We start from the raw sequence: 18,346 nt of genomic DNA, 5'->3' as shown, positions 1-18,346 counted from the left end.
GCTCATATACTATCATGAATTGACGTGGTATTGCATTGTTTACCGTTTTTACTAGAGAGAGTGGTGTCGAAAGCACATATCAAATAAAATATTGTAACGAACAAAAATGCACCAAACCCGTCAAATGTGGTGTTTTTACGTTAATCTTTACGCGAAATTTGCTGATAAATAATTATGTTGTGAGAAGAAACTCTGTGCTGAACAGAAACAGTTGTTTCTGGCATTATCAATATCTTTGTGCGTTTCATTACATTCTCACCCACTGCAGTGTTTATTTTTCATTTACTATGGTGTAGTATTAGTGCCGTCGGCATTCGCTAAATTGGTGGCAACAAACATTTGACAGCTTGACCCCCGCCTGGCCGTGTAAGACAGAATCGGGTGTAGTTCCTTCAGTTTTGAGTAACGGTTTGACGTTATAATCCAGAAGTTAAATTATACTAAAAGAGGATTTTTTTATCGTTTAGTATATTAATGTATTTAGTATATTAAAGTCCTGGTGTTAGGTGGGACGCTAAACAGCCCTGACACGACGGCCCTCCGACGAGACAGGAGGTTTGCGCAGGCCCAATAGCCCTCTCCATCCCCATCAGTGTTGGTGCTATGTTTACAAAATTTTCCTTTGATTGCTGTTAGAACTGTCATATTTTTCTTGTTTGCTGTTAGAAAACAACAAACAATGCATGGAAACACTAAGAAAAATATCGCAAATTTGAACTAGACATCAGGTGAAAATGAAAATTTTCACTTTGATTCAGTGTGCAGCAAAACAAAATTCACTCTGTGATAGTGTTGGTAAAATCTGCTTGGAGACCTCAATAAGCCGCCTTTAAAAACAACTATTACGAACGACATAGAAGATAATACGACTCGATACAATCGGCAACGACCTAGGCGACGAATAAAGGATCACGATTGGAAGCTTGGAACATGGAACTGCAAGTCGCTAGGCTTCGCAGGTTGCGACAGGATAATCTACGATGAATTACATCCCCGCAACTTCGATGTCGTAGCGCTGCAGGAAATCTGCTGGACAGGACAGAAAGTGTGGAAAAGCGGGCATCGAGCGGCTACCTTCTACCAAAGCTGTGGCACCACCAACGAGCTGGGAACCGGCTTCATAGTGCTGGGAAAGATGCGCCAACGCGTGATTGGGTGGCAGCCAATCAACGCAAGGATGTGCAAGCTGAGGATAAAAGGCCGTTTCTTCAACTATAGCATCATCAACGTGCACTGCCCACACGAAGGGAGATCCGACGACGAGAAAGAAGCGTTCTTTGCGCAGCTGGAGCAGACATACGATGGATGCCCACTGCGGGACGTCAAAATCGTCATCGGTGACGTATAGGAAATGTATAGACCGGTCATCGGACCGGATAGTCTGCATACCGTATCGAACGACAACGGCCAACGATGCATAAACTTTGCAGCCTCCCGCGGAATGGTAGTCCGAATCACTTTCTTCCCCCGCAAGAATATCCACAAGGCCACATTAAGTAACGGAAAACCAAATCGATCGACGGTAAATTCTTCTCCGACATCACGAACGTACGCAATTACCGCAATGCGAATATTGAATCCGACCACTACCTCGTTGCAGTATGTCTGCGCTGAAAACTATCGACGGTGATCAACACGCGTCGGAGTCGTCCGCCGCGGCTAAACATTGGGCGGCTACAAGACGGAAGACTACACACAGCAACTGAAAGTGGAACTCCCAACGGAAGAGCAGCTAGGCGCAGCATCTCTTGAAGATGGCTGGAGAGATATTCGATCCGCCATTGGAAGCACCGCAACCACTGCACTGGGCACGGTGGCTCTGGATCAGAGAAACGACTGGTATGACGGCGAATGTGAGCAGTTAGTTGAGGAGAAGAACGAACGAGGGCGAACGAGGCACGATACAAACGGGCGCGAAACAGACAAAACTCGATTTTCCGGAGGAAAAAGCGCCAGCAGGAAGAACGAGACCGTGAAGAGACGGAGGAACTGTACCGCGCTAATAACGTACGAAAGTTCTATGAGAAGTTGAACCGTTCACGTAAGGACCACGCGCCACAGCCCGATTTGTGTAAGGGCATAAACGGGAACCTTCTTACAAACGAGCGTGAGGTGATCCAAAGGTGACAGCAGCGCTACAAAGAGCATCTGAATAACGATATGGCAGACAACGATGACGGTATGGTAATGAACCTAGGAGCACGCGCGCAGTACATGCGAATTCCGGCTCCGAATCTCCAGGGAATCCAGCAGGAGATCGGCCGGTTGAAAAACAACAAAGCCCCTGGAGTTGACCAACTACCAGGAGAGCTGTTTAAACACGGTGGTGAGGCACTGGCTAGAGCGCTGCACTGGGTGATTACCAAGGTTTGGGAGGACGAGGTTCTGCCGCAGGAGTGGATGGAAGGTGTCGGGTGTCCCATCTACAAAATGGGGCGATAAGCTGGATTGTAGCAACTACCGCGCAATCACATTGCTGAACGCCGCCTACAAGGTACTCTCCCAAATTTTATGCCGCCGACTAACACCCATTGCAAGAGAGTTCGTGGGGCAGTCACACGAGTGGTACGATTTTCACTTTTGTCCGTTCAGTTATTTGGTTTCACCGACGACATTGATATTATGGCACGCGAGCACGTAACAGACTGAACAGCGGAGCTAAACGGATTGGACTAGTCATCAACACGTTGAAGACAAAGTACATGATAGGAAGAGGGTCAAGAGAGGAAAACGTAAACCACCCACCACGAGTTTGTATTGGTGGTGACGAAATCGAGGTGGTTGAAGAATTCGTGTAGTTGGGCTCACTGGTGACCTCCGATAACGATACCAGCAGAGAAATTCGGAGACGCATCATGGTAGAAAATCGTACGTACTTTAGACACCGCAAAACGCTCCGATCGAATAGAGTTTGCCGCCGTACCAAACTGACTCTCTTCTTCTTCTTCTTCTTCTTCTTCTTCTTCTTATCGATCAAGTGGAGGACGATTTGCGGACCCTCCCCAGACTGCGTGGTTGCCGACGTGCAGCCATGTATCAAGCTGAATAAAGGAGACTTTTGTGTACTGCACAGGCCACTCCAGCCTTAGTCTGGTAATAAATAAATATATAGGGACTTATATGGACATATTGAACTACTGTAGGTTCATATACAATTTTCATTTATTGAGAGCAACTTCATCACAATCTTCCAGATGTATTCTTTATTGTTTGATTCATCAACAGACAACTTAGGTCCTAATGATGCTTATCCTAATTAATACTAATAAAAGTAATTATAATAAAATCATCGTTAATTATGAAACATGGCAGAATAAGCCCTTGTAAAATTACGACGAATCGTCTGTCGGGATAGATTAAAATCAAAACATGGGGTAACCTCGTTGAATGCCCGCTGTAGACCCACCATCGCTCCGCGTTGTCCGTAATTCGTTCTTCGAAAAGGTATCCTCAGCATTCCGTTATTTCGCAGTGCTTTAGGTCGAACGTTCAAGTTTACTGATTCCAGAATTTCAGGGCAGTCGATTCTGCCTTGGAGCGTATCAGCAACGACCATGGCCCGTGCAATGTGCCTCCGCAATTGTAGGCTTTCAAGGTTAATTAATTGACAACGGCTGCTATAACTTGGTAACCGGAATGGGTTTCGCCATGGAAGCAACCGAAGAGCAAAACGAATGAAGCGGCGTTGAACAGATTCAATTCTTACTGATCCGTTCTGGTGATTAGGATGCCATACAGCGGAACAGTATTCCAGCGTAGATCGAACCAGCGAACAGTATAGTGATTTCAAGCAATAAACATCGGTGAAACCCTTGGCGACGCGAAAGATGAATCCTAATGTTCGAGAATCCTTCTCAATCACGTAAGAGACATGATGCTTGAATGTTAGCTGCGTATCTAGAATAACACCAAGATCCTTTATACAGTTCACACGTTGCATCACAATTCCATTGAGCTCGTAGTTGTAAATTATTGGCTGATGTACACAAGTGAAAGAGATCACGGAACATTTGTTAGGATTTGTGTAACCTGCTACTGCGCCAGGAAATCACCCAAAGCGCATCACTGCACTCGGCGGAGAGATCGCCTTACTCGGGTAACTGTTAGACTCAGACTGCCGGGGAGAACAATGCTCGGCTGCTTGCTCATCATCAACACCAAGATGTATATAATATATAGCGGTATATAACAGGGCTGTCTCGCCCCACACATCCCCCTTTCTCTCCGGATTTTTTGTTAGTGTCGTGCCATTATATCTTCCTTGGTTTTCTTTTTTATTGTATATGTGCTTACGGGCTATTTTATTTAATTCTCGGTGATAACATCACTATAAAGATTAAATTTTCGAACGCAACATATAACATTCCAAGGTAAAAAAAAACATTTTCACCGGAATATTGTCCGAAATACTAGCTACGTACTGATATTCCCGGTGTGAACATTTAAAGTTTCCCCCAATAGTAGATCCATCTGCACCCCACAAGATGGGTCACCGCACTTTCCTTTCGAAGAATCCACGTGTATTGCCACGGTTCTCTACGTGTATTATCCTGGTCTCCTGCACGTAAAGGGCTACTAGTCTGTTGAGCTTGAGCGTTTTGTAGGTAATCAATTCGGTCGAAGCCTATTATGGGGTGTAAAGTACGATTTCCTACCACAATGTGCCTTCAAATCCCTCAGATAGAATTAATTTCGATGATCATTAGCGAATCACAACAATCACCTTAGTCCCAGCACCGTTAAGATTCCAACTCTCCTGCATCGACCAGACGCTTTGGCATTGCAGCATTCTTTTGCGAAATGCGTATCCTTCCATAACCCCTTAAAAGCTTTCATTCCTTATCCAAGAAATATTATCGGCTTTAAATAACCCATAAAAAATGCTGGATTTATTTTCCTCGTACTTTTTTCTTTCGTTACTCAATCACATACACATTCCTTCACGATAGTAATAGATAGTAATCAACATCAGCATATATACAACACCCTGATAAAAATGGTAGACATTCACACCAACGCCGAAGGGAGAGACGGAATTCCAGTCTCGTGTGTCAAAATGCTGATGCCGGTCATTCTACCACTGCTGCTTCACGTCTACAATCCCATTATTGAAGCAAAAGGTTTTCCGGTCGTCTGGAGAAAAAGGGATTAATCACGCCGATACCAAAGGTCACAAATCCGATGAGTCCCAACGACTATCGACCGATTAGTGTACTTCCCACAGTCAGCGAAGTGGAAAAGATCTTGCTTAACCAGATTGTTTTACACTCTGACAATGGCGATGAATAAACATACCTAGTGAGAAATCAGTCGAGATATATGAAATGCTCCAGTTCACAACTTCCTCATCCAAGATTACCCATGACATTTTCAACAATCTAGACAACAATCTTTGTACGATAAAGGGAAAATGGATTTTTCGATGGCATTCAACCAGGGGGAGAAGGCGGAGCACTGAATCCCTACCCCAACATGTGCGACATCTGGATTTGGTTCTAAACTGTAAACAACAGTGTTAATTCTCTACCACCTTTTTGTTATGGCGAGGCAATTTTTATGCACACTTTTGTTTTTCGATATTTTGTCAAAATTTAACAATCAATCATGCAGCAATATAACGATGTGATATGCTTGAGATACATGCTTGATTATAGGGACTTGAAAAAGAATTTATTTGCAGTAACTAACCGAATATAAAAATGTTCACATAAACGATTACGCCCTAACACCGGTTCTAAGCTTCGATGCAGAGTACACGAGCTTTGTTCGCCAGTGACAGGCGTATGAGGCCCTTGCATTCAACTGTGTACGTCACCAACCGTTGGGAAGAAAACTGCACGACGAATTCCATTTCTCCGATGGAGCATATAGTCTAATTTATCCATTCCTCGAAATCGTACTCAGGCAGTGAGAATAGGCAACGTCTTTTCATCACAACTGCCGATCACGGAAGGAATACCACAGGGACCGCGCTTGAGTGCTCGTGTACATAAACAATGGTATATGTAGTCTAAAATGCAGTTATCAGCTTTATGCCTCTACCTTTCCGGACCCATACGAGAGATAGAGAGATTGGTCGTTGCTGTCCACAAAGACATCGGTCAAGAGCGAATCACTTATTTTTGAATCCGAATAAAAGTTAAGCGATCATGTTGTGTCTGCGACTGATATTGTATTCTGTACTGTACTTCTGTCTGTACTTCTCGAACTGTATGGTGAACCTCGGACTACATATGGACAGGCGTCTAAAATGAACCAATCAGGTAAATGATGTTACACGTAATGTCCTTAATACACTGCGCACTTTAAGAAGATTCTCGCCGGTGCTATCCGTTGCAACTAAAAGGAAGCTAGTGCAAACTGTTTTAGCACCATTGTTTACAAACGGTGATGTTGTCTAGTACCCGGGCTAGTCGATAGCACTTAATTCGATTCGTTTACAATATTCGACGCAGAGAGTCAACAACGACTGTTTCGAACGCAATACTCGATCTCGACATTGCAACAAACTATTACCAGCGCATATGTATCTTCAGGCGGCAAGGATTCTTTAAACAACTTCCTGGCTACTTACTACAACACCTTCACTATAGGCGTCGGGAGAACGAGATCGTTTGTACCAATTCGATGAAGAAGGGCGTAATTATAGCAAGAACCAACTACCGTTGACGTCTAGGCAGCAGAACACCATGGTCAAGTTCAAAGCAACATTGAGAGGCAACCAGATTTTCGTTCCTCTAATAAACAACAATAACAATTACAACTTTATTTGAAAGCCTCCTGCTTAGGTTTCTTTGAAACGAAATGATGAAACACTGATCACCACCGTTGCATCACGATGCAAAATCGTGGTTTATCTACACAGTTTTTTTAGAGTTATTCCCTGTCATGTACATCGCCTTAGACGTATTCATGACTGTAACAGAATTTTTTTCCTAAAGTTTATGAAAGTAAAAGTAGACAAAGAGAATTTGCTTATACTGATTATGTATGATGCTCATAAAATTATTTTGGCAACTTTCAGCTTTATTCAACCCTTTAAGTGGCTTCCCTTCTAACTTCACTTCGGTTTGATAGTTCAACAGGTAGATTTGAGTTCACTCTTTGCGCAACTCTATATAATACCTGCCTTGTCCATCTTGTAAATGTTACGTGTCAATGTATCAATGTAGCTGGTGAAGCCAAGTTACTGATCGTCCCGTTCTGTAAATTATACTAATACAGTAGACGTTCGATAACTGCAATGCTTTTTAACTGCAATTCGATAGTTGCAACAGCTTTGCAGTTATCGGAACGCTAAACTTCGAAACGATGTCATACTCAATGACAGCTGCATTGCGCTGCACAATCAGATGCACTTTTATTGAATCTGACGTCGATTAACAACCGTTTGACGTCTACAATGCGTTGCAGTTATCGAACGGCATTCGCAAACTGAAAAGTAAACATGTAGTTATCGAACGGCTACTGTAGTGTCAATGTCAATGCGATGTTTACAAGAAAACATAAAATTATCTCGCTATAACCAACTTTCTGCCGTTTCGGAAGCATCCTTGTAATTTGAACTTCGCGTAACACCACCGTGGTAACCCGTAACACGTAACACCACGATGTTGCCGTTATACGCATGCATAACTGTCTCATGTACATAGGAATCCTAGCAAACATGAGACAAATATGCGTATGACGGAAGCGTAACAAACGAGCATAACAAAACGATTTTGATTTAGGTACTCTTCTTTTTTTCTTTGTGCTCATAACATATGTTTCCATTCCGATATTACCGCTTGCTAGGCTAAGACAAATTAGTCATTTGTCACGTAAACAGGTGCGCATTTGGCAATCCCATACTTTTACATCAACTGGCAATCCATTCAACACGCCATTGTTTTTCTCTCCATTTTCAAAAAAAAAAATGCTTTGTGCTTTCTAGGGATCCTCTTAACATACTATTGCGTTCATCATAATTTTAAACCATCTGCACTATATACGGTTGTCCTTTCAACACGCCCACGTCATAGCGTGCACTGCGCTCCAACTCGAAAACCTTACTTTCAATCTATCTGGCGGTAATAATATTTCGTCATTTAAACCTTTCACAACGACCCTGCAGTCTATAAAACTTGAAAGCATTCCCATTTCAAGTTTACTTGATGGGCTTCCCAACATGCCATTACGGTCCTCAAAACACGCAAATCGTTTCAACTTTATTTGGCGGTCCTCCCAACACGCCATTGCGGCTTTCAAAGAACGCCATTCATTTCAAATTGACTTGTTGATCATCCTAATACGCCATTGGCGGTCTTCTAAACACGCAAATAATTTTACATGGCGATCCTCCTAACACGCCATTGCGGTCCTCAAAACACACAAATCATCTTACTTGGCGGTCCTCCCAACACGCCATTGCAGTCCTCAAAACACGCAAATCATCTTACTTGGCGGTCCTCCCAACACGCCATTGCGGTCCTCAAAACACGCAAATCATTTTACTTGGCGGTCCTCCCAACACGCCATTGCGGTCCTCAAAACACGCAAATCATCTTACTTGGCGGTCCTCCCAACACGCCATTGCGGTCCTCAAAACACGCAAATCATTTTACTTGGCGGTCCTCCCAACACGCCATTGCGGTCCTCAAAACACGCAAATCATTTTACTTGGCGGTCCTCCCAACACGCCATTGCGGTCCTCAAAACACGCAAATCATTTTACTTGGCGGTCCTCCCAACACGCCATTGCGGTCCTCAAAACACGCAAATCATCTTACTTGGCGGTCCTCCCAACACGCCATTGCGGTCCTCAAAACACGCAAATAATTTTATCTGGCGGTCCTCCCAACACGCCATTGCGGTCCTCAAAACACGCAAATCATTTCGAATCCATTCTCTGTCACTTACTAACACGCAAATCGTTTAGTCTTCACCTTCCTTCCAATACACCATTGCGGTTTTCAAAACACGCATATCACTTCGAGTCTACTCCCTATCACTTACCAACACGCCATTGCGATTCTCCCAACTCGCAGCGTCTTTCCCTACGCAAACACAACAAAAAGTAAACAGCTTATTTCAAGAATTTATACTTTTTCGCGAAACTGCGCAGTGGGTGATTTCCATGACACAGTATTATTATTAAAAAATAAGAGTTTTAAAAATGTTACACTTGATACTAAATGAAGTGAGCAGCCGGCCTGCCACTGTCGCCAAATGTGTAACCTGCTACTGCGCCAGGAAATCACCCAAAGCGCATCACTGCACTCGGCGGAGAGATCGCCTTACTCGGGTAACTGTTAGACTCAGACTGAGGGAGAACGATGCTCGGCTGCTTGCTCATCATCAACACCAAGATGTATATAATATAGAGCGGTATATAACAGGGCTGTCTCGCCCCACACAGGATTGAGAACCATCCGGTTCAATGTGCACCAAGCCGCAAATGAATTAATATCTTGTTGTAGGTCCATTGCGTCAGAGATAGACCGAATTAGTGCATAGAGCTTCATATCATCCGCATACGATAGTCGCGGTCCTCGAAGCACATTGTTTACATCGTTGAAATACAAGAGGAATATCAAGGGGCCAAGATGGCTTCCCTGAGGAATGCCTGAGGTTGCCAAAAATTCAGTGGACTGAGAATTGCCTACCGTAACAGACAGTCTCCGTCCGGTGAGATATGAATGGAACCAGCGCAGAAGATAACCAGCAATGCCAAGTCTTTCCAATTTCGCAACCGTGCTAGCGTGGTTAATTTTATCGAAAGCTGCAGATAGGTCCGTATATACAACGTCCGTTTGTGCTTTCTGCACAAAGCTGTCGGTGATGCTCGAAGTTAGGCACAAAAGATTAGTGGTCGTAGATCTGCCATGTTGATCGGCACTCAGATGTTGCTTACAGTGAGATATGAGTGGTTCTGTTAAAACTAGCTCGAATAATTTGGATGCAGCGCACAAGGATGAGATGCCGCGATAATTGTTGACATCTTTTCGATCGCCCTTCTTGTACACGGGAAACATTGTAGCGGTTTTCCACACGAACGGAAAAAGTCCACTGGATAGCAATTTGTTGAAAACCGGTTGAATGGGAGCGAGCAGAAGTTCGATGTGCCTTTTCAAAAACGCGGACGGAATGCAACCCGGACTTGGATTCATGGCTGATTCTAACTGTGAGTTTGCTTTACGGATCATCTCCGCATCTACGAAAAACGTGGCCCAAGTGATCCCGACTGCAGGAACGTTGTTAGCAGCCTCAGCGATTGTGACATCAGAGATGACTTTGTTACATTAGGTGCTCACAAACTTGTCGGCAAATAGCTGACAGATGGATTGGGGTGCAGAGGCCACTTCCTCGTCCAGAGTCATTGTTGTAGGGAGCCCAGCTTGTTTCCTTTGTTCATTTCCAGAACGTTTTAGGCCTGGTCCTCAAGTTTTGCTGTATATTTTGCTGATATTGAGAAAAACAGAGGCGGCTAACAATCTTGTACGCAGAGTACGCTCACGCAACGATAAGGAACCGTGTTTGGAATAGCGCTTGAGAGCAGCTCTTTTAGCGGTTTTCATTCTACGAAGCTGACGGGTCTGCCAAGGACAACTATTAGGAGCGACGATTTTCTTGGGAACATGTCTTTCAATCACGTGTCCAATAATATGCGATAAAGTCAATGACGCATTCTCTGCATCACAACCGCCAAGAATGTCAACCCAGTCCAATGTAGCAAAGAACTCAGCAATGCTATGATGATCGGCGTTATGGAAATTGTAGATTATGGGCTCGATAGATGCAACAACATTGGCTCGCGTGTATTGGAGGCCTTATGATAGTTCTTGTAACAATATTTGCACAAATCTCATACAATCAGGCTCTCTACAATCATACAATCAGGCCACGCATACCATCAGGCCAATCTCATACAATCAGGCCACTCAACCAAGTCCAACGCAGATGTTCTAGGTTCTCCAAATTGTTCGGTAGTTGAGTTCAATTGATCTACCAGGTCAACTACGCCTCGCATCGAACCGATAGCAACCAAGCGTATCCATATAAGTCCCTACAGTTCATGTGAATGCTTCAGCATTCAAATCAACCAACGTAGATGTTCTAGGGTCTCTAATTTGTTCGAGAGTTGAGTTCAATTGGTCTACCAGGTCAACTACGCCTGGTATCAAACTGATAGCATCCCAGCGTGTCAGCGTGCAAGGACTTTAGGTACTCGCTGGGTTGCTATCGGTTTGATACCAAGCATAGTTGACCTGGTAGACCAATTGAACTCAACTCCTGTCCAATTTGGAGACCCTAGAACATCTGCATTGGACTTATTTGAATGGTGAAGCATTCAAAAGAGCTCTAAGGACTTATATGGACAAGCTGGGTTGCTATCGGTTTGATGTTAGGCGTAGTTGACCTGGTAGATCAATTGAACTCAATTTCCGGATAATTTGGAGACTCTAGAACATCTGCGTTGGACTTTTTTTTACTGGAGAAGCTTTCACAGGGGCTCTTGTATGGACATGTTGGATTACTGTAGGTTCAAATAAAATTTTCATTTATTTAGAGCAACTTCACCACAATCTTCCAGAGGTATTGGAGACCTTATGATAGTGATTGTTACATTATTTGCACAAATCTCATTGAAGAGCCCAGTTCATATGGGCTGATAAACGAATCATTAAATCGTCAAATATGACCAGTTCTTTATATAATTACCTAAAAATGCACTCTTGAGCCACCTAGATTTCAGAACCATAAAAAGGGGGAGTGTGTGGAGGGGAGAGGTTTGCATGTACATGAAAGTATAACTATTCCCCTTGATTCTAGTGAAAATTTTAAATAAAAACCTCTGGAAACCTCCGAGATATCACCTAAATAAAGATTAAAAAAAAAAAAAAAAAACTTCCGAGATACATGGTTTTCAAATTAAAAGTTCGTCCTGGGAATTTACGGGCTAAGAAAAGAAAACTCTTATGTTCTTTTAGTGGAATGTCTTCACCTGTCATAAGACGAGTTTAATGCTATCCCATTTAATTCCACCGCGTTGTAATCTTTGTGGGACTTTAAACAAATTGACCCGACTGACCGAGCGTCTGTTCACCAAGGAGGTGCGGCTCCAACAGCGTCTGTTCTGGCATCCAGCGGCTGAGTATGAAATGCTATTCCCCGGAAGCTATACCTAAGATGGCAGCCCCATCCCTGTGGATAGGGAACCTTGGACCAACAACCTACTGTTCCCGAAATATCAATTTGTTCGAGAATCCGATAATGAAAGAATACGAACTCATTTTGCGGCAACGACTCTTAGCGCGAAACAACGGACACGAATAGGAACATGGAACGTTCTAACCCTAGCCCAGCCGGGTAAATTGGCACAACTTGTCAATGAGGCACGCCGCACGAATCTTGAGATCCTGGGACTGAGTGAAGTCCGGTGGCTAAACCTCGGAGAACACAGAATGCCATCGGGACAAGTTACGAGGTGAACACGCTCCCCGGCATCGCGGAGTTGGCTTCCTACTAAGCGCTCAGGCACACTCTGCGCTTATGAAGTGGGAACCTATAAGTGAAAGGATAATCGTCGCCATATTTAGAACACGGGTCCGAAACCTTACTATAATCCAATGTTATGCGCCAACCGATGCTGCTGATCTTCAAGACAAAGAGAACTTCTCAATGCCAAAGGGTGATATCAAGATCTGTTTGGGCGACTTCAATGCGAAGATCAGATCCGACAACTCGAACCATGAGCGCATTATGGGACGCCATGGTCTCGGAGAAATGAGCGAAAACGGAGAGCTGTTTGCAGAATTTTGTGGTAATAACGACATGGTGATCGGGGGATCGCTCTTCCCTCATCGACCGGTTCACAAGGTCACGTGGGTCTCCCGTGACGGCTTTACAGAAAATCAAATCGACCACATCTGCATCAGCCGAAAATGGAAACGGAGCCTTCTTGATGTACGGAATAAACGTAGTGCCGATATCGCGTCTGATCATCACCTCCTCATCGGCGAAATACGCCTGCGCATTGCGCGGATTCGTCGGCAGGAGGAAAGAGTTGGACGACGATTCAACATACGCCGACTGGAAGATGCTACGGTGAAACGGTCCTTCGTTGAAGAACTGGAGACGCGTGCTGCAGATATTCCGGAAGGTGGCAGCGTGGAAGACCAATGGACCGCCATCAAGAATGCCTTCATCACCACCAGCGAGAACAATCTGGGCGAACTACGCACCCAGAGAAAACAATGGATCACCGATGAGACCTGGAGAAAGATAGAGGAGCGAAGAGAAGCCAAAGCCGCGATAGAGCGATCGAAAACCAGAGGAGCCAAAGTCTTAGCCCGTCAACAATACGCGGCTCTTGAGAAGGAAGTAAAACGCTCATGTCGACGGGACAAGCGAGCGTGGGCAGACTCTCTGGCCGACGAAGAAGAGAGAGCCGCCGCAACCGGGGACATTCGCCTCCTCTACGATATCTCACGACGCTTAAGCGGGGCGAAGATGAATGCAACGATGCCTGTGAAAGACGCGAATGATCAGTTATTGAGCGACCCAACTGACCAGCTGAAACCCTGGTTCGAGCACTTCGAACAACCTTTCCAAGTGCCAGCCAGGCCATCACCACCTCGGCATGACCTGCCTAAAATCCGACGTATAACACGCGTCAATACCGAAGCTCCATCACTGCTAGAGAGTCAAACAGCCATCCAAAGCATGAAATCGAATAAAGCGCCAGGGGTCGACCGCATATCAGCCGAGATGCTCAAAGCTGACCCCATGACATCCGCTCAACTACTGCATCGTTTATTTCGTAATATCTGGGACACCGCAACTTTCCCGGTCGACTGGATGCAAGGTATCTTAGTGAAGATGCCCAAAAAGGGTGACCGGATTCCGTGCCGGAAGATCCTGTGTGGACCTTATTGTCACGCTCCGCATCATTCTGGAGCAGTTCAACGAATTCCAAGAGTCCCTTTACTTGGTATTCATTGACTACGAAAAAGATTTCGACCGTCTCAATCACGAGAATATGTGGGGCGCCCTGAGATGCAAGGGAGTTCCTGAGAAAATCATCGGCCTCATCGAGGCACAGTACGAGGCCTTCTCGCGTAGACTGCTGCACAATGGGGTCTTGTCCGACCCTATCCGGGTCGTAGCTGGTGTGAGGCAAGGATGTATTCTATCACCGTTACTGTTCCTCATCGTAATCGACGAGATTCTGGTAGATGCGATTGACCGTGAACCAAACCGCGGGCTGTTATGGCAGCCTCTAACCATGGAGCACCTAAATGACTTCGAATTGGCGGATGATGTTGCACTCCTCGCGCAACGGCGCTCTGATATGCAGAGTAAGCTCAACGACCTTGCCGAGCGCTCCTCTTCAGCAGGTTTAGTCATCAACGTCAACAAAACCAAATCGTTGGATGTAAACACGGTGACTCCTTCTAGTTTCACAGTAGCCGGGCAACCAGTGGATAATGTTGAAAGCTTCCAATATCTTGGTAGCCAAATGGCGTCAGACGGCGGTACCAAGATCGACATAGGCGCACGAATAAAGAAAGCGAGGGCTGCCTTTGCGAGTTTAAGAAATATCTGGAAAAACAGGCAGATAAGTGAACGCACCAAAATACGCATTTTCAACTCTAACGTGAAATCTGTGCTGTTATACGCTAGCGAAACATGGTGTGTATTAGTGGAGAACACTCAACGGCTGCAGGTGTTCATTAACAGATGCCTGCGGTATATAATTCGGGCCTAGTGGCCTCACAACTGGATCTCAAACAACGAGCTCCATCATCGTTGTCACCAGAGGCCGATAGCAACAGAAATTCGGGATCGGAAGTGGGGCTGGGTCGGCCACACTCAACGTAGGGGCGGAAACGAAATCTGTAAACAATCATTAGACTGGAACCCAGCGGGACATCGCAGCAGAGGCAGACCCAGAGGCTCATGGCGGCGAAGCCTCAATAAAGAAATAAAAGAAGTCGACAGAAATCTAACCTGGCAACAGGTTAAAGCGATAGCCGGGCAACGCTCAGGATGGAGATCTTTCAAGTCGGCCCTTTGCACCACCGGAGGTGTACAGGATCCATAAAAAAAACGTTGTAATCTTTACACATACGCATTATGACCCCAACTGTAAGGCCGTCTTCCATGTCTCGTACTTGACTCGACTTGGGTTGCCCAATTGTTTGTTGCTTTCTTTAAGTTGTGAGAAACGGAGTAAGGTAGTTTCTCAAACAAATGTTTCAAATTTAGGAAGGTCATATTCAACCCATCGAAGGATTTCTTTCTTTCCATTACGATTGAAACTTCACTCAAAACACGTTGCACTATTTCTGTTAGATCACTTTACCAATTGCACTTTGTTCTGAAATCATTTGTCTCACTTATGCTACCATCGTGTTCGGTAATTGGAAGTTTCCTTCCCTCCCTTGATTTAACTCCTGTTTTTTTAGTAACATACTGTGGGAACTTTCCGCTTGCACCTTAACAATTATGACTTTTTCAACAACTTAAAGAGTTTGTAGTGTAGATATCCTAGGTGTAGATCTAGAAGGTAACTTTTAGTAAAGTTGTTCAGATTGGATAGTAAGCGTATGGATACAAAATTTCCATAATCACCTGGTTTGCTTTGATTGGTTTTAAATTTTTGGTTCGCCTTAACGTTTGTCACAACCTTTCAACTCGTTTTAGAGAATTTTCTGTTAAAAATTTCAACCTAAACCACTATCAACGCGTTGACAATAAATAGAGCGTGTTTTTTGTGATTTAATTCCCTACAACGTTTTAAGGCTTGTGTTCTCATTAAATATATTGATTCCACGTTATTCATAGTGCATTGTCATGTATGGAAGATTATCCATCATTTTGTTTCTGGATATTTCCGTTTAGGCTTTTATTCGCGAGATTTCTAGTGACTGACTCAAGCTTTGTTTCGGTAAATAGTACCAAGCTGTGATTGTATAACATTAGGCGAGTTTCATGAAACTATTACGCAACTATTATTCTTAAACGTCGAGTAGTAAAATTAACAAAAAAAAACTCTAGTGATGATTCGATTGCCTTGTGCGCCATTCTTAAATGCTCGAATTCAGAATGAACTGTCCGTTTCAAACACCTTGGGCGGGCCATTTTAACCTGTAATGGTAGTTGACAAACAATCATTTGAGAAACACTGTCCATTGCTGAAAAATCTTTCAAGTTAACGATGTACACAACAATTAAAATTTTGCTAACAGTAAAAAACTTTGAAAACTCTCTTCATTTGTTGATTCTCATAGCTAAATCTCAATCAGTAAAATTAACGTATTGTCTCAGGGTTATCAACAAATCATAAACTCCACAAGCTTAGGATCATTCGAAAACAGGAAACTCGCACAAGGGGGGTAGATATCGGAATGTTAGTACAATGGCATGCATATGGGGATCAAACCAAGCACGTGTAGGAGTGTACGCAAAATCAAAAGCACAACTCTGTTTCTTCGCATTACCGGAAACTTACTTGAGGACTTAAGGATTTCTTCGTCTAAAGTAAATATGTTTTGGTTTTTGTTCGATTTTAAACGCAGGTTTTTTTTCTGTCTCTTTCTGACACTATCAAGTGGGATATCTAATCGATAAGCACGGGTAAAGTTGCTCTAGGGTGGGGGAAACAATCAATAGAAACCAAAACGGAATCGGAACGGTATAGAGAATATAGGTTTGAAATGAAAAAAAAATCAAGCAAATTTTATGATAAAAGGAGTAATGATACTTACAGCTGCACTGAGAGGATTTTCGGATTGGGACACGCTTGAGGAGCTCGCACGTGGCATGGCTTGTGGCACTGAATGAGACAATCACGGCACTCGTAGCCCTGTTTGCCGGGACGGCGCAGGATGCTGCGATTACAAACGTGGCAGAGGATTCCACTGCGAATTAGAAAAATGGAAAAGAGTATTACTATTTATGGATCAAAGTGATTTTTTTTGTGGTGGAATATATTCCTTCTTGAGACGCGCATCCATGTTCGTAACATGAGAACTTGCGCATGTTGTAAAAAGTACAACTGAGAGTGCATATCACAAAAACAATAAGAAAACAATTGAATTTACGCTCTAATCTACTCAGTGACTTCATTTTCCATGGATACTTTACCCAATTTCCGTCAAAATCTGGACTAATAAAAATTGTGAGTAAAAATTCCGTGGGAAAAATAATAAAAGATAAATAATAATAATATAAAACTATTATTACGTCTAATTAAAGGTTAATTAAAAATACATATTACTTGGGATATTGATAGAATAATAAGTCCTTAATATAGAATAGAATAATAAATCCTTCAGTTCAGGCCTATGCATCTTTGTTGTGAACTGGATCATGCCAGCCATTTTGAAAATGCATTCATATCCCATTCATCGACCCAAGTAGTTCAGTTTTTTTCACAGGTAGGGTCACTACCTGTGTCGTTATCGAATTAGAACTGTGATTAACATTGCTTGCATGCCTGCACTCAGTTCGCTTCCTACTCACCCCTTGATGTGCTTCGCGATGAACGTGTGGTCATTGTAGATGTGTAGTTTGACGCCCTTGCGCTTCCACGCCTTCTGCCGCAAGGCGACCTCGATTGGCACCAGGTAGTGTCGCAGGATATTGTTCTCCAACGTTTCTAGCAGCAACGTGGACTCTTCGTGGACGAACGTTCGCCCGCTGGCATTCGAGATTCCGGACACGGCGGACGACTCCGAGATGGAGGACTTCCGCGAGAGGCTCTTGAAGATGGATCCTGCGAATGAATGAGGGAATCAGTTTTGCCACAAACTTCCTAGAAGTTGAATAAACAACATAGAAGGAATGGAATAAAAGAAACAAGGACTCTTACGCTGATCCATCGTGGAACCACGGCTGAGCGTCGACGAGGCACTGTGGATTTGGCCGACATGCGTCGGGCTGTACTGGGAGTTGTCCAGCGATTTGGACTTCTTCGAGAGCGACAGTTTATTCCGCAGGGTACCGAAGATGTTTCGGGGTGGCTTCTTGTCCGACACTTTGCTGACGTCGAGCCCGCTCAGGGTGGTGGCGCTGAGGGATTGCGAAGCGGATGACAGCGTCGGCGAAACCGGGGACGATTCGGACTGCTTAGTGCCATTCAAGCCGTAGCCGGTTGCTGCGGGGGGCTTTAGGAAGGAGTTGTTCTGAAGATGATAGTCGAAAGACGGAACGAGTTGCCAACCATGGGGGCACATGTATGGAGGATACCGAGATATTAGCACATTGATCGAAGGGATGTCATGCGGTTTGCTTTGGTTTCGTGTCGAGACATTTAATATTTGATTTTTGTTTAGTTGTGAAAAAGTGGCGTGGCGTGAGA

The 18,346-nt window shown here is 44.1% G+C and overlaps 1 protein-coding gene across 8 annotated transcripts in view; it reads right to left on the bottom strand.

Annotated features, from left to right (window-relative positions):
• Positions 1-15,326: 15,326 nt before the first annotated feature.
• Positions 15,327-18,346, bottom strand: part of LOC134225131 (uncharacterized) — a 105,370-nt gene continuing 102,350 nt past the window's right edge. For 7 of the 8 annotated variants that reach the window (XM_062704942.1, XM_062704943.1, XM_062704940.1 and 4 more), the window contains 5 exons: positions 17,858-18,170; positions 17,509-17,761; positions 16,752-16,904; positions 16,496-16,631; positions 15,327-16,131 (listed from right to left, as the gene is read on the bottom strand). In XM_062704942.1, coding sequence (XP_062560926.1) covers positions 16,604-16,631; positions 16,752-16,904; positions 17,509-17,761; positions 17,858-18,170 — 747 coding nt within the window. In that variant the 3' untranslated portion in view covers positions 15,327-16,131; positions 16,496-16,603. The remainder of the gene's footprint in view (positions 16,132-16,495; positions 16,632-16,751; positions 16,905-17,508; positions 17,762-17,857; positions 18,171-18,346) is intronic. The other variant, XM_062704935.1, reaches the window with a different exon arrangement.

The sequence above is a fragment of the Armigeres subalbatus genome, chromosome 3 (genome assembly GCF_024139115.2).
Source record: "Armigeres subalbatus isolate Guangzhou_Male chromosome 3, GZ_Asu_2, whole genome shotgun sequence".
Taxonomy (NCBI): domain Eukaryota; kingdom Metazoa; phylum Arthropoda; class Insecta; order Diptera; family Culicidae; genus Armigeres; species Armigeres subalbatus.
The sequence above is the reverse complement of the archived record's forward strand: the minus strand, read 5'-3'. Positions and strand labels throughout refer to the sequence as shown.